Source organism: Microcaecilia unicolor, chromosome 1, assembly GCF_901765095.1.
Source record: "Microcaecilia unicolor chromosome 1, aMicUni1.1, whole genome shotgun sequence".
Classification (NCBI taxonomy): Eukaryota; Metazoa; Chordata; class Amphibia; order Gymnophiona; family Siphonopidae; genus Microcaecilia; species Microcaecilia unicolor.
Window position 1 is genome coordinate 566,937,291 of NC_044031.1, and position 17,760 is coordinate 566,955,050.

Below are 17,760 nucleotides of genomic sequence, written 5' to 3' on the forward strand. Positions count from 1 at the left end.
CTAGATGGACCTTTGGTCTTTCCCAGTATGGCACTACTTATGTACTATCCTCATCCTTCTCGAGCTATCTGCTGCTTTTAACACTGTTGATCAAAGCCTACTCCTTGATATACTATCCTCACTTAGATTTCAGGGATCTGATCTATCCTGGTTTTCATTTATCTCTCCCATTGCACTTTTAGTGTATACTCTGGTAGATCCTCCTCCACTTCTATCCCACTATCAGTTGGTGTTCCTCAGGGCTCTGTCTTTTTTTCTTTATCTATACTTCTTCCCTTGGTGCTCTGATCTCATCCCATTGTTTTCAGTATCACCTTTATGCTGATGACTCCCAGATCTACCTCTCTACACTAGACAGCAAGAATCCAGGCCAAGTATTAGCCTGCCTGTCTGACATTGCTGCCTGGTTGTCTCACCACCATCTGAAACTAAACATTACCAAGATTGAGCTTCTTATCTTTCACCCTAAACCAATCTCTCCTTTCCCCCATTATCTATCTCTGTGGATAACACTCTCTTCCTCCCTGCCTCATCATCTTGTAACCTTGGGATCATCTTTGACTGTTCTCTCTCTTTTTCTGCACATATCCAACAGATTGCTAAAACCTGTCATTTCTTTCTCTAACCAACACTCATTCCTTCCTTTCTGAGCACACTACCAAATCCCTTATCCACACTCTTATCACCTCTAGCTTAGACTACTGCAACTTGCTTCTCACAGTCTCCCACTAAGCCATCTTTCTTCCCTTCAATCTGTTCAAAATTCTGCTGCATGACTTATATTCTGACAGTGTCGCTATACTCATATTAGCCCTCTCAAGTCACTTAATTGGCTCCCTATCCATTTCTGCATACAGTTCAAACTCATTTTATTTACTTGCAAGTGCATTCACTCTACAGCTCCTCAGTACCTCTCCACTCTTATCTCTCCCTACACTCCTCCCTAGGAACTCCGCTTATTATATAAATGTCTCTTATCTGTACCCTTCTCCTCCACTGCCAAATCCAGACTCTGCTACTTTTAACTTGCTGCACCATACACCTGGAATAGTCTTCCTGAGTCAGTGCATCAAGTTCCATCTCTGGCCGTCTTCAAATCTAAGCTAAAAGCTTACCTTTTAAAGACTGCTTTTAACTTCTAACCCCTATTCACTTGTTTACTACCCATGTCTGTTTTATCATTCCCAACTTAAGTGTGTGTGTCCCCATGCCTATGTGTCCTACAGTTGGGTGGAGATTGCAGGGAACCTTTTCGGAGACACCCATCCTTCTGGCCACCTCTGCTGGGACCCCCAGGAGAAAGGCAGTTTCCAGATGACAAGATGGGAAATCTAGGTTGGGGGGCATATATCTGTGGGTACTGATGCTAGCTGTTTTAGGGCCTTCACTGATGGCAGTGGCTGCATATCACCCCATGACTCATGCCTATACTTTGGGGGTGTCTGGGGAGGAAGAGAAGTGTACACATAGATGGGAGCTTCTAAAAAGGGGGGGAGGGTTTGGGGCCCATTATAAGGTATAGATTTCAGGGGGCCCCAGCTTGGGCCTTAAGGGATGTCTCTCAGAGCAGCATACTGACCTTTGGAGCTGACAATGATACAGCTAATGAATGTGGGTGAAGAGGCATGAGATACCATCCATTTGGAGGCCAACTGATGCTGTGGTCACCCTCTATGGTCAGTGTATTGTCTTCCTTTAGCATTCATTTGTCATATATATATATTTTGTATAAGGGTTGTGGCTGTGTGCTCTGAATGTAGGGGATGTAGGTTTGATTCCCACTGTCGGTGTTTGTGGTTACTTTTTTATTTCCTCTGCCAATAACGACTGCAATGTGCTAGGTAGGTGTGGGCACTTTTGTATTGGTCACTGGAGGATGCTGTCTAAAGGGTTTCACCCTCTCCCCTTCCTTTTCACATCATCTCATAGGTTGGGGGCTGTCTGCAACACATTCTAGTAGATATGGGAGTTGTGGGCACACTGTAACAAGGGTAGCTGCATACTCAGACCTTGATTGGGTTCAGAGCTGTTATAGGGGCTTTATGTCTGTGGTACTTATGTTTGGCCCTGAGGCACTCCATCATGCACCAGATTAGGGCAGGGCCTTCTCACTGGATGTGCCTGTACTGGCACTGGAGCCACTTAAGGTCCCGGTTTAACCCAAAGCATCTGCAAAACACAAGGTGATAGAGACAGGATTCAGGTGATGGGACTTCTTGTTGTCACATACATTATTATTTTTGACAACATGTTAACATGTTGTTCAATGCTCCTCACATAACTTGTGACAGATGGCAATGGACAGATTGGCGGGGGGGGGGGGGGCTAAGGGGGTAGGTATATATATCACATAGGCAGAGGTGCTGTGTGAGCTGAGGTGGCTATGGGGATGGAGGGTGGCATGGTGGCTTTTCTGTGGAGCATGTGCACTGTTGCTGGGAGGTGAGGATGGGCAGTAGGGTAAAGCAGATATGCCTTTGGGTGGCTCAGTGTACTTTAGAGAGCTGCTGTCAACATTCTTATCAGTATGTAGGTGAGGGCTAGGATGCTGGAGGGGAGGAGGTCCCGATATGTGCAGCTCCTCATCTTAGCATTACATGGTTAGTGGAGGGGGACCCCACAATTAGCTGTCATTGGATATTCTGTAAATTCTGATTTCAGCAATTTAAAAAAAAAGAAATTCTTATGAAAAAGCAATAACATGTATTGCAACAACACAGGTACCTCAGTGCATGTGACCTTGCTTGTGTATGGTGCCTGCACATGAGTGGTGTTGTGATCCTGGGGAGAAATGCTGTACACTCACCTTGCCAGGGTGCCTCTAATGGTTCTCCATGAACTCATAGAGATGTTGTGAGGAGGGGGCAGGTGGCAGTAGTATGACATTTTCTGATAAACGTTATTTCGGCATTTGAACGTCATATCGAAAATGCCCCTCCACTTATTTGTGAACCGCTCAGATAGTTTGATGTAGAGCAGTATATCAAGATCTAAATAAACTTGAAACCTGAAATTACACGTATTATATCTGAGATTCACAAACTATTTCTTAACCTCATAACACCAGCCTGAAAGCTTGCACTTTGCATTTTGCTGCAGATTTGACTACAATTGCCGAGGAGTTTACGAAGCCTTTTATATGGATGAATGAAATTTGCAGCCTTGAACACGGATGAATGAAAATCGTGACTGACAGCAGCGCTCCTGACTTTTTCCCCTGAGGAAGCCGTCTTAGTGAAATAGAGATCCCTGTTGGGATTACTGCTAAAGATAACTGCTGCTGTTTTGTTATGAGGCTTTGGAGATTGTTCCACTATCAGTGTTTGAAACTACGAGAACAATTTGTTGAATATACAATTTTATATTAAAAAAGATATAATACTTAAAACATATTTGAATTTGTGATAAATAAATGTTGGACATTCTTTGAACTCAGGGGAGTTTTTGACCTATGATTATAACTGGGCATGTATGTGTAGTGATACACTTGCCTGTTAGTGTATGGCTATGATGCTAGCCATAAGAGGTCTTTTCTCCCCTTGTATTTAAATTCATTATTATAGGCTAAGCTAGTCTACTGTTTGCTGTTTTTGTGGTCATCCATTAACAAAAAATTAGCATATGAGCCCTTACTGCCACCTATCTTGTACATCTTGTAGATGGTAAGTGCTAAGGTGCTAATCACATGTTACTCAGCATGCAATAGTGCAGATGCACTAACTGATTAGCACAGAAATGCCCACTCTCTGCCCCAGGACATGCCACCTCTGTAAAAAAATAAATAAATAAATTATGTTTTAGCATGTGGTTTACGTACACAGATTGCAAAATTTCTGAGATATCCCATGATAAATCTTTTAAAGCTGTGGTGCTTACTGCAGCTTAGTAAAAGAATCCCTTAGTAAGTAAAAATAAAAACATTCATTTTGCACTTTTTACAGCTTTTATTTGGGGTTCTTCTCTATTTTAATGGGTTTTGATAGATCTGGAGATGTATAGGACCACTAGAAGCCAATAGATTTGATCCAATTTCTGTTTTGTTTCTGGAGTATGTTGAAGTGCTCAAACTGTACATAGTTTGCAATATCTTGATAGCTCTCACGTAAATAAAGAACATTACTTGGTAGCGAGACAAGTCCTATTATTCTGTGGCAAATGAACCCAATTAAATTATCAAACAGAAAGAGGATACAATAAATCATCATGAAAGCTAAATCAAGCACTTCAGCTGGTTGCTGAGTTTTTGTTTTTAATATGTATAAGTAAGTCAACAAATAAGCCGTAGGTAACTTCATTATATTGACAATATACTCCTGATTACCTTTCAAAAATGAAATTTTGAGGCAGTGAAAAAATGTAATAAAGGCTTAATTTATTCAGGGGGCATTTTACTATAGTATGGTAAAAGCAGTTAGCTTAGCAGGGTTTTAAAAAGTTTGGATACATTCCTAAAAGAAAAGTCCCTAAGCCATTATTAAGATGGACTTGAGAAAATCCACTGCTTATTTCTAGGATAAGCAACATAAAATGTATTGTACCGTTCTGGGATCTTGCCAGGTACTTGTGATATGGATTGGCCACCACTGGAAGCAGGAAACTGGGCTTAATGGGCCTTCGGTCTGTCCCAGTATAGCAACACTTATGTTCTAAAATTTGGGCTTCACACACTAACATGGGACTTTCCCACGTGCTAACCCCAGATTTAAAGGTGCACTTTCTAGGGATTTATTTTTTCAGATTGTGCGCTAATGCTACCATTAGTACCCAAGACCTGCAAAAAATTAATGTGGGAGTACTTACTATCTCCTATTTAGGAGGTGTTAATTGCTCCCCTGTTAACACTGCAGTATACAGATAGTGAGCACTAATCATATCACTAGCTGGAAAATACAGAAACACCTAGTCTCCACTCATGACACGTCTCCTCAAAAAATCTTTAAAAAAAATAGTTAATGCATGCTTAGTGCATGCAAACAGTCAAAATGCCAGAAAATGCTTTAAAGTATTTTATGGTAGCCTGTTTTTCCATGAAAACACCATGTTAAAGGCATAACACCCTTTAGTAAAGTGCCCTCTTCAATTGTAGACATGAAATATTTTTATCAAAAGATATGTTCTGTGCATAACTCTGTATCTCTGAAGAATTAATATTAAGTGGATAACCATTTACCCTTTTTCGCATTGGATTTTAGGTTGATGCCCACTCTCTTTTATCTAATAATCAGTATTGCTAGGACTATAACACTATACAGAGTGGAGGAGTGGCCTAGTGGTTAAAGCACCAGTCTTGCAATCCGGAGGTGGCCAGGTCAAATCCCACTGCTACTCTTTGTGATGTTGGGCAAGTCACTTAACCCTCCATTGCCTCAGGTACAAACTTAGATTGTGAGCCCTCCTGGAACAGAGAAATATCCAGTATACTTGAATGTAACTCTCCTTGAGCTACTACTGAAAAAAGTGTGATGAAAATAAATATATATTGCCAACATTATCCTTTTTATATCATGTCTTTTCTCTGTAAATTTGTTGTTTACAGTATCGTTTGTCAAAGATTTAGTACTGTTTATATTTAAATATTTTTATTAAAGATGAAAAATAACAACTCTATACAACTTACCCCCCTGTTTACTAAGCCACGCTAGCGCTTGCCGTACGCTAATGCTGGCACAGCCCATTCACTGGGCTTAGTAAATGGGGTAGGAGGAATACCTTCTCCTCTCTGAGAACCACATAAGCAGTAGTGTTCAAGGCATAACGGAGGAATTCAAACACACTTTAATCTTTCAACCAGTCTACCAGAAACTATGGATCGGCCAACATTTGCAATGACATAAAAAAGGTGAATGACATATCCCACCAAAGCCAAACAACAAAGCGCACATCATTGCATGTCATAACAAAACTGAGCAAAAAAAAAAAATACACTTTTGTGGGATTATTAAGGTCTGGTAAAAGTCAGGTTTTTAAACAGAAAAAGCAACACTGGGCCTTCAAGACTGGGACAATAAAAGTTCTTTATTAATGATCCGACATGGGCCGTGTTTTGGTGCTGGACAACACCTGCTTCAGGGGTCTAGAGACATCAGGGTCTCATAATTCTCCTTCATCACCTCCCTGTAAAGCTCCTTCTGCTCTTCATCTAAATACTCCCACACCTCCTGGGAGAAAGAGACAGTGATGTCCTCCAACATCACCTGCATTCGGCCATAGTTCACGTGCTCACTGTCGTCTCGCTGCAGAAGGAGCTTTACAGGGAGGTGATGAAGGAGAATTATGAGACCCTGATGTCTCTAGACCCCTGAAGCAGGCGTTGTCCAGCGCTGAAACACGGCCGTGTCGGGTCATTAATAAAGAACTTTTATTGTCCCAGTCTTGAAGGCCCAGTGTTGCTTTTTCTGTTTAAAAACCTGACTTTTACCAGACCTTAATAATCCCCCCCCACACACACACACACTAAACAAAGGGCCATGTTTACTAAGGTGCGTTAGTGTTTTTAGCGCACCTTCACTTAGTGTGCACACTAACCATGTAGGTGCCTATAGGGATATTGTAGGCATGTACAAAGTTAACGTGCGTTAAAAATGTTAATGCGCCTATAACACTGCTTAGTAAACAGGGCCCAAAATGTAAAGTCAGAAAATTCCCATCATTTAATATCACATCAAATATCTCAATCATAAGAAAAGAATCTCAGCCATCAACATTTATAGACATCTTGATGTAACTTGAACAACCATATTGAATTCCTCATCCAAATACTGGAAAATCAAAATATGTTCCACTGTAGCCATTTGAAACATCAAAATATTTTGGCACTCAAGCAACGTCATATTATGATCTGCATATGTTTTCAGTCACTTGCACAGTGATACAAGCTATAAAGGTTTCTACTTGGTGTTTCATAGCTTCCAAGTGGCAAATTATATAGGTATATTTTGAATTTTTTTTATACATACAAGTTTTATGTTCTAAACCACAGGTTCATGTGAAGGGGCATAATTGAAAGGGACGCCCAAGTTTTGTTGAGGATGTCCTCGCAAAACGTCCCGATGGAGGGGCAGGGAACCCCGTATTATCAAAATAAGATGGATATCCATCTTTCGTTTCGATAATTCGGTCGGGAACGCCCAAATCTTGAAATTTTGGTCGTCCTTAGAGATGGTCATCCCTAGACATGGTTGTTTCTGATTTTTGGCAATAATGGAAACCAAGGACGCCCATCTCAGAAATGACCAAATACAAGCCCTTTGGTTATGGGAGGAGCCAGCATTTGTAATGCACTGGTCCCCCTCACATGCCAGGACACCAACCGGGCACCCTAGGGGGAACTGCAGTGGACTTCATAAAATGCTCCCAGGAACATAGCTCCCTTACCTTGTTTGCTGAGCCCCTCAACCCCCCCCCAAACCCACTACCCACAGCCGTACACCACTACCATAGTCCTTACGGGTGAAAGGGAGCATCTAGATGTGGGTACAGTGGGTTTGTGGTGGGTTTTGGAGGGCTCGCAGTTTCCTCCACAAACATAACGGGTAGGGAGGGGGATGAGCCTGGGTACGCCTGCCTGAAGTGCACTGCACCCACTAAAACTGTTCCAGGGACCTGCATACTGCTGTGATGGACCTAAGTAAGGCTGGCATAGAGGCTGGAACAACATATTTTTAAAGATATTTTTTGAGGGTGGGAGGGGGTTAGTGACCACTGGGGGAATAAGGGGAGGTCATCCTCGATTCGCTCCGGTGGTCATCTGGTCATTTTGGCCACCTTTTTGAGCCTTGGTCGTAAGAAAAACAGAACCAAGTAAAGTCACCAAGTGTTCGTCAGGGACGCCCTTTTTTTCCATTATGGGTCGAGGATGTCCTAGTGAGAGGCACGCCCAAGTCCCACCTTCACTACGCCTCCGATACGCCCCCTTGAACTTTGGCCATCCCTGCGAAGGAAAGCAGTTGGGGACGTCCAAAATTGGCTTTTGATTATACCAATTTGTATGACCCTGGAAGAAGAAAGCCAGCACCAGGTAGCTCTCGGTGGCCTATAATGAACATACACTTTAGGTATATTTGGTAAGTCTGCTGTGACTGCATGCAAATAATAGCTAAAATGAACCTTTCCCAGAGACTCTGATTCTAACACAGAGCAAATAAAATATTCAGATTTCCGGAACCAATCATTAGTATGGTGCATACCGCAACTAATGGTAAGGTAATGTACGCTTAGGTGTCCCAGTCCCCCTTCTCCTGTTGCAATACTTCTATTCGCAGAGAGAACCAAGGGCGCTTCCTACGCCACAAATAGTTTTGTAACATGCTTGATAGCAAATTTTTATCCTTACGTCTTAAATAAAAAGGCAGCATTTGAAACACATACAACCAGCATAAGGTAAGGAACATATTAAACAAGCTAATCAGGGAAAGGGAATAATCCTTCCAACCACCCAGTCTGGACTTGATTTCCACTAGCAGAGGTCCCATATTTAAGGAATATAGATGAGAACGGTCAATTGGAATGTGGACTCCCAAATATTTGATACTACCCTCCACCCTTTGTAAGGGAAAATCTCCCCCCCCCCCCCCCCAAGTTGACCAAACCAAAGGATGCGCTGGGAGAGCACATGATTCTTAAGGTTCAGCCGGAATCCCAGCAGAAATCCATTCTCCTCCATCAACTTTATCTTCATTGTAAGGGACTGCTGGAATCAGTGTGGATGAGCATAAAGTCATCCGCAAATGCCAAAGTTTTCACCCCCCCCACACACACACACACACACATTTACAGGCCATCACAAAGTGCAAAGGGGTGGCTCCAAGGACAAGACAAACAGCAAAAGAGACAGTGGGCATCCTTATCTTTTGCCCCTCTCTATACAGAAGGCCTGAGAATTGACACCATTAACCAATAAGGAGGCAGTGGGGTTGGCACACAAAGATTTCACTGCCTGGAGGTACCACCCCATCAGCCCTACATATTGCATGATGCTAAACAAAAGAGACCAATTTACCCAATCAAATGCTTTGGAGGCATCAAGACTACCTAACAATGCTGGTACCCCATTATGTTGACAATACGTCAATGCTAATAATGCTTTATAGAAATTATGCACTGATTGGCGGCCTGCCACAAACCAGTCTAATCCTCCCCCACCACAGAATGCAGAAACTCAGACGGGCAATCTGCTAGAATAACAGAGAATAGCTTGACATCCACATTAATTAGTGAAATAGACCTATAATAGCCTAGGTCTTCAACCGGATTGTCCGGTTTCAGGTGTAAAGTTATCAGTGATTCATTGGTGTGTCAGGGTCACCCCTCCCTCCACCACTGCATGGTAGTAGTCCAACAGGGGTGGTATCAGGTTCACTCTCAACAATTTATAAAATGAATTGGAGAACCCATCAACACCCATTCTTCAATCTACTAAAAGCTATCTGTAGTTCTTTGGCTTGCAAAGGTCTATTAAGGTGTTTAATGGTGTCTTCTGACAATCACATCATACAGCAAGAATAAGTCAAACATAAGCAATAGAAAATTATAGCTGTAAAAATATTCAAATATCTGTACAAGTATGACATATTATACTACATTACAATGTCAACACAATACACAATAAAACATTTTAATGGTCATCATATGCTGTAAGCAAAGATGGAACATACAGAGATAAGACAGAGTAAAAGAAGTAAGAGAATAAGGGGATTAATTTAAGAAAGTTTCAAATGAAGCCAGAAAGGTGCTTGAACATTTTCTTAACTAGGCTAGGAGTGAATAAATATGTGCAGCCAATGTCATTTCTTGTGTGTATGTGTGTGTGACAACCAAGTTAGTTACTTATCCCATTAAAGACCTGGTTGAAGAGCAAAGCTTTCACCTGCTTCCTGAACTAGAGATAGTCTTTTGTTAAGTGAAGCCTTTCAAGGAGTGCATTCCAGAGTGTGGGGCCTACTCCAGAGAAGGCTCGCTAGTGGGTATTACATCATGTGATGTGATTTGAAGAGGGTATGGTTAGGTTAGGATACTCCTTGGCAGGACCTTAGTGACCTTGGAGGTGTATAGAGGGAGATCCTGTTCTACAGGTACTCTGAGCCATTTCCTTTAAGAGATTTGAAGGTCAATCATAGAGTTTTAAATTTGCCCTGTATTGTACTGATGGCTTACAGAGATACTTCAGTGGAGTCACTTGGGGAATCTTTTACTAAAGGTTAGTGCACGTTATCTTCCACAGGATGCATTTTATTCCTAAGGGCCCTGTTTACTAATCATGGACATGTGTTAACCATATACGTGCCTACAATATCCCTATAGGCGCCTACATGATTTGCATGCATGCTAAGTGTAGGCGAGCTAAAAGCACTAGCGCACCTTAGTAAACAGGGCCCTTAGAAAAAGACCCTCTTAGTCCAGTACATGCAACTACACACAGTTATATGTTTGTTTGTTTGTTTGTTTTTTTCTTGTACGCATGGTTTTAAACTTTCTATTCAATTTGGCATTCTTTTCTACTTATATATTTTGTAAACCATTTCTCATATTAGGCGGTATATCAAATTTGTAATTTCTCTATATAAAAGGCAACCCCAACGTTCTGAAGCCTCCACGGAAGTTGAGGCGCCCGAGATATCCGGTGTGCATTGGAGTGTCTGCACCGCCCTCGCGTCAAAACGTCATGACGTCGAGGGCGGAGCTATGACACTCAACGAGGGCGGAGCTATGACACTCAACGAGGGCCAAAACGGAAACGCCACAGCGAACAAGGCGAGTAGCTCCGAGGGACAGAGGGAGGGGGCCCCTTGCTAGCGTCCGTTTCATTCCGCTCAGAAACGGGCATTTTTTCTTAGTAATAAATAATATACATGCAAAATGTCTTTATAAAATTATCCTCTTTCATGGGTAAAATGCTGTTCTATGCATGTGAATCTCATGATTCTATATATTGCTCCTTAATTTCCATGTGGAAATCGAAGCATAATCTATAGCAATGTGGCATAATTTAATTGGTTCTGTGCAAATCCAGAAAGGTAATTTTGAAATATTTTGAAACAAAATTTTACAAAAAAGTTTTTTAAAAAATCAATTTATCAGATGTGTTGCCCACATGAGTAGATTGTTGAATGGTTTAAATAAAGTTTCTTCTGACATCATGTCCGTTTCTGTTTTAAACAGAACACACTGAAGGGAGCACGTTCACACTATGAGCGATTGTAGCACATTTTGGCAACAGTTTGAGACTTACTGCCACAATTTAAGGAACTGATGATAGTTGTTTCTTACACTGGTTATTACTAAATAAAGAAGCAAAGTTCACTGAACCAGTAAGTCCACAAAACTGAATGCTGAGTTAGGACTGTGTGTGGATAAAATGATATTTGCCAACAGCTTTAAGTTGAGTACACACAAGCATTTCCACTGACATTGTTAATTGACTTTATAAAATGATTTAATGATAGATATTGTACATTAAAGGATGTTTTACATTATACTTGATGTAGCAAGGCTTGCAGAGGACTGATGAATAAAAATGCTGGGTGAAAATACTAGCATTGATAATTGCTGGTAGGGCTAAACATATTTTATTGATAGTCCCTTTACTCACACATTAATAGTGGCTGATCACAGAACATAATTTTAAAGGATTTATTCAAATTCATTGTTCTGAATTGTTTTTTGGGGGGGTTGTGTTTTCCTGTTAAAACGTAGCATCAAAGGTCTTATCTTACTAATAAAATTTCAGAATTTTCCTATGATCATTGCATCTGTTCTTGATAGATTCCAGCCGATATTCAGTGCTTTTTAAATACCACTTAGTAGGCTAAGTGTTAATATTCAGCACGAGATAGCTGATTATCTCCGCTCAATATTAGCATGTAGTGGCTTACCAACTATATCGAGCAATATAATTGGCTAAGCCATGAATATAAAGTGCTTCACCGGGTACATTTACTGACCAAATCAGACCACATAAATAGCAGTCCTATCTTTGGCTGCTATAAACTTAGTGGCCCTTTTATTAAGCCGTGTAGGCGCTTATGCATGCCCAACGTGCAGCAATTCAAAACTACCACTCAGCTACTGCGTGACCTGGGTGGTAATTTCAATTCTTACACATGCCCACTATGCATGCTGGAAATTTTCCAGCTTGCGACATTAACCAGGCGGTAATCGGCATTGTACGCATGATGACAATTACCACCCAGTTAACGCATGAGACCTTACCACTAAGTGAATAGGTGATGATAAGGTCTCAGGCCCAAAATGGACACACATCAATTTTCATTTTGCTGCACATCCATTTTCGGCCAAAAAAAAGGGCCTTTTTTGTAGGTGCGCTGAAAAATGGACCTGCGTGCATCCAATACATGCATCTACACCAGTGCAGGCCACCTTTTGGCACACCTTAGTAAAAGCACCCCTTAATCAGCCCGTGCTGAATATTAACTTGGCCGGTTAAGTTTAAGCCGTCCACACAAAAAAAAAGTGGATATTCAACGCTGGTCACCAGAAATGACCCGGCATTGAAAATCCAGGCTCAGCATCAGTGGTGACACTTAGCTGGCCTGCCTCCCATGGGCTGAATATCGGCCAGATTGTGTCCTATGAAAACGTAGCATGAAGAAGCGTTGCGAGCCATTTTCAGTATGATGCCCAAGTAAAACTGTAGACATTTTACTGAAAACATCTACAAATCTCATCCCAAACATAGCAATTTTCGAACCAGACATTTTATGCTCAGTACATATATCTTTAGGTATCATTAAAAAAAAACCTTAGAGAAAAACACAATAACAAGCTATAGGCATGGTTGTATGGCACTATTCCAAATAAACTGGCCACACAGACATCCCAACAGAGCAGAGGGGTAGCCTAGTGGTTCAATCAGTGGACTTCACATAAAGGGATCTAGGTACAAATTCCACCTTAACATCCTTATCTTGTATTGTGAGCCCTTCGGAAACACCTAAAAACCTACTGTACCTAAATGTACACCCCTACAAAAGCCCTCAGAGTTGCAGGCATCTCCTATCTATAGACACAGTTGCTACTTTGTGGGTTTTGGAAGACATGATTTCTACCACAAGAGTACTAGTTAGAATGGGATATGGACCTGGGTCCCTATCTATACAGTCTACTAGCCTACTTCTGGGACCAGCTTACTGCTCAAATAGGAATGTCCATAATATCAGAAACTGTCATAGAGCCTGTTCTGTACTGTCACTGTCACATTTTGGGGGGGGGGGGATTGTAGGGGGTTAGTGACCACTGGAGGATTAAGGGGGGTCATGCCTTAATCCCTCCAGTGGTCAGCTGGTCAGTTAGGGCACCTTTTTGTGACTTGAAACAGGTCCAGATAAAACTTCCCAATTTGGATCATAGAAAATTTTATGTTGTTCCATTATCACTGGCATCAGCTAAAACACAACCCCAACACACCACCAAGCAATTTAGATGAGCTGCAGAGAAAAATGTCTCAAATTTGAGTTTCAAACATCCCAATGTGGAAGTTTTCCAGTGAAAACAATCTGTTGCTTATGCTTTTGGGGCATTTTTCTCTTTTGCAAATAAGTTCCTTTATCTTACCAATAACATTTCCTAAAATAACAGGATATCTATCTATCTATCTATCTATCTATATTTAGACAAGCAGAACAATTCCATCTGTTTAGAATCTATTGAAATCGTGGTAGGAGTGATATGAATTTGGTAATATTGTAGTGCTATAACATTTAGTTAGACTCTTTTACACATCAAAAAGCTATATAATCTACTCAATTAAAGCCTATTAGTACATATCAGGTATTAATATACTATTAGAAATTCTTCAGTTTTGTACAATATTACCTTTATAGTTCACCTTGAAGCCAATTGATCCAACACTTTCATCAGTTTGAAGGTGCAACCACATTTGGCTGTTCATGCTAACAATTAAATCTGGAACAAAGCTTCCTGTTAGCCTAAAAGAAAGAAAAAAAATCAAATAAACAAGGACAGAGACAAATATGACCCAGAAATCCAAGATTTGATAAGCATACAGAATGAATAGATGTGAAAACAATGCATGCACTATTTTGTATCACTAAAGACAGTACACACGTTACACAATTATTAACAGGGCAACATTAAGTCATAGGCAAACCAGGCCCAAATGATTAAAAGGGCCCTCTCAGCAGAGCGAAGTTAGCAAACTCGGAGCCAACAGGCACGTGCTGCGGCACTCCCCCCAGTGGCGTGCACCCGGGGGGGGGGGGTGATTTCACCGGGGGGGGGAGGTGTTATTTCGCGGGGGGGGGGGGCGCATCGGCGATCAGCCCCGGGTGTCATCCAGGCTAGGAACGCCACTGCCTCTCAGATATTCAATGGATCTCAAGGCAGCTTGTGCTCTGGGAAGTCAGCTACTGGTAGAAATAAGAGTGAAGAGGGGCCAGAGCCAGTACTGCCCACAGAGGTGTATCTATTCTTCCTATACCCTGTACATTGTTCTCTAGTAGGACATGAAACACATTTCCTGCTGCCTCATCTATGTTTTCCCCTGCACTTTGAACCATGCAGGACCTCCTTTATAGGGGAACCCGGAACATTTGTTCCCCTAGGGCCTACCAAAGGGTTAGTCCTGTCCTGATTGAAAAAAGGAATTCATAGCATTACTGAGTATATTAGCTTGCATTTCAAGACTAGATGGTTTACGTGAGGTGTTGTGATACAATACATTTTGCAGGAGGAATATGTTTTTATCAGTACAGTCAAGGGTAATTCTATAACAGATGGTCTAAATGTCTACACTAATATTTGTCAAGTTTGCATGTAAATTTCTAGCATTATATAATCTATAGGGGGAATTCTATAAATAGAATTCAAAAATCAGTTCTGAAAACTAAATAGCATAGAGTGCTGATGATTCCCATTGGGCAGCAGACTTAAGCCTGCTGAAACCTGATATAAATGTCGGTGCCGAAGTTAGGTGTGCTTAACTACGCACATAATGTTTCAGAATGCCCATGCCCCTCCTGTTGCCCTCCCATGGCCATGCCCCCTTTTGAGATACGTGCTATAGGAGTTAGGCCCCCTGCCTTACAGAACAGTATGCAGCCAGATGCGTACACAAATTTTAATGGCTGCAAATTAACATCAATAATTGGTTGTGAACACTAATTCTTGATAGTTAAGAGCTTGTTAATACTCTCTCTCTCTCTCTTTCTCTATATATACAGGGGCTGCCTGACCATTAGGCTACCTGAGGCATGGGCCTCAGATGGCACTCCTTAGGAGCGGCATCTGGGGGGGGGGGGGGGGCTTCGCAGTGCTTTACCCGGTCACGATGACTTTCCAAGCCTGGCAGTGGCTGTGAGTCTCATACGCCACCCTGCCACCACCGACACCCGTCTCTTCTCTTTATTGTGGCAGCCAAGGATAGAACAATCTCCTCCAGCCACAGGCTCCCGGTACAATGAAGAAATAGATGCCCACCAGTAACTTCAATCTTAAGGACTTTTATTCCATGCAGATTTCTAGTACACAGTTCCAACAGCAGCATAGCACATACCAGGATTCAATACAGGCTTACAGGCTCCAGTCTGGGCTCTTTATCCAGTCCACAATAAACAGTAATTCAATTCCCAAGACAAACAGTTCTTTCAGTTCATCATCACAGTTCAGTCCCCAAGCAGCATTTTCTACCTTCTATCCTCTTTACCTTCAGGAGAGTTCAATATTTTAGGGACTCCTTCTACCCAAGGGTTTTCCCCTGCATCAGCTTCACAGTGAATTCAATACTTTTGGGACTTCCTCTCACCCAAGGAATCTCAGCCTGCTTCAGTACTTTAGGGACCTCCCTGCCCAAGGATTTTCAGCCTGCAAGTACTTCTGCTTCTCTCTCCTGAACTGAACTGAACTCCACTGCTGGGACTCCTTCCCACCTGCCTAATCAATCCCTGGCTTCTGCTACCACCACCAATCATTCTCCTTCCATTAGCTTCCTCACACCCAAACCAGCTGAGAAGCATTAGACTAATGAGACCAATGATGAGCTCCTGCACACAAGGTTTCCTAACTCTCCGCTTAGTGGCAGCCACTCTACACAACCTGCCAGCTTACACCCATGTCTTCCTTGATTGCAGCTAGGAGTCCAGTCCGGGTTCTTCATCTCCCCCTCTGGCTCCTTGCCTGCAATGCCTTCTGGGACTTGTATTTCAGACTGAAACTGCCTTAACCCAACTATCCTGGAGGTGACTTTATCACAATATATATATATATATATATATATATATATATATATATATATATATATATATATATATATATATAAGCAAATTCTACTACAACTATTATTATTTATAAATCTTTATTTCATTATTACATATTATTACAAATTCTTATTATTGTTCATATTTTATAAAAACCCACAACTAACCATTCATTCTTCACTCTTACATACATAACTTATACATCACATTATTCAAGTACTGTAATACACATATATGTTTTTTATGCTTTTTTTGCAAATTTGCCAATTAAGTCCAACAGTGGTAAACCGTACCAGCTGATATGCACTCGATATAATAGTTCACAAATCCAGTGCTTACATTTCCACAAACTCAATCACTTTAAAGTTGTCCACAACCTTGTATCATTCCGATATCAACAACTTTCCATTGTGAAAAGATGAGTCCACTGTTACTCCACTTAATAAGCAAAATTGTCCACAAAATAATTTACTCCAAAATCGTATATCTTCTAAATTCTTCGTAATTTTCACCCTCTTAATTCCTCTGAATGTCTTTTGGTGCTGCCCATGCCCCACCCAAGTCCTACCCAAATACATCTCCAACATGCCACATTGAAATTTGGACAAACTGTGGAGCAAAACGAATAAAATCGGGGTGTCAAAAATCACAACTTGGATGTTTTTGAGAGAAAAACGTTCTTCTGCCACCTTATGACTTTTTTGGATTTTTTTAAAATTCTATTTATATGGCACCAAAATAAGTGCCATTCTATAAGCCACATTTAAAGTTAGGCGCGGTTTATAGAATATTGCTTATGTCCGGGAATTCCGCATAACTTTAGGTATGTACATTTGCACCAATTGAAAAATAGTGCAAATGTACATGACTAAATAAGGCACAGATCCCCCCTTATTCTATAACAATGCATGTAAATGTAAGGAATGCCCCTGTTCTGCCCATGACCCTCCCATTCCATGCCTCCTTTTTCAACTCACACTTAAAAGGTAGGCGTGGATCCCACACCTAAATTTATGCACATATGTTCTAATTAAATCTATTTAGTGCCAATAATTTCATGTTAAAAAGCCAACTATTGGTGCTAATTAGCTCATTATTTAATTAAATTATGTGTGCAAATTGGGGAGTGTGCCCAAATTGTGCATGCAATTTTTAGCGACTTTTATAAAATTAGGGGGTCTATGTTCAAAGAATGAGATAGCTGCAAAATCATTCATTTTTCTTTTAATAGTACAGAATGTTCTCAACAGACATTGTCATCATTAAATATATACACACACACATATATCTATAGATATACTCTGATATAGATATATATGAATGCTCAGAGTGCCATGAGTATGAGGGATGGAAGTTGAAGGGGTTGTTGCGCTATATGTTAAAGAGGGAATTGAAAATTAAAAGCTGCTATAATAGATTTCCTTAGTGACTTCACTCCAGATATCAGCTTTAAAATGAAACTATAAACCACTTAGGTCTAAGCGGTATATAAATACTTGAATGAATGAATGATAATGTTATGATCACTGTT

At 41.0% G+C, this 17,760-nt stretch overlaps 1 protein-coding gene across 1 annotated transcript in view; it reads right to left on the minus strand.

Moving 5' to 3' along the window:
* The window catches only part of CSMD3 (CUB and Sushi multiple domains 3), a 2,043,988-nt gene that overhangs the window by 1,160,565 nt on the left and 865,663 nt on the right, over positions 1 to 17,760 (minus strand). The window contains exon 13 of the mRNA XM_030189879.1: positions 13,831 to 13,943. Coding sequence (XP_030045739.1) covers positions 13,831 to 13,943 — 113 coding nt within the window. The remainder of the gene's footprint in view (positions 1 to 13,830; positions 13,944 to 17,760) is intronic.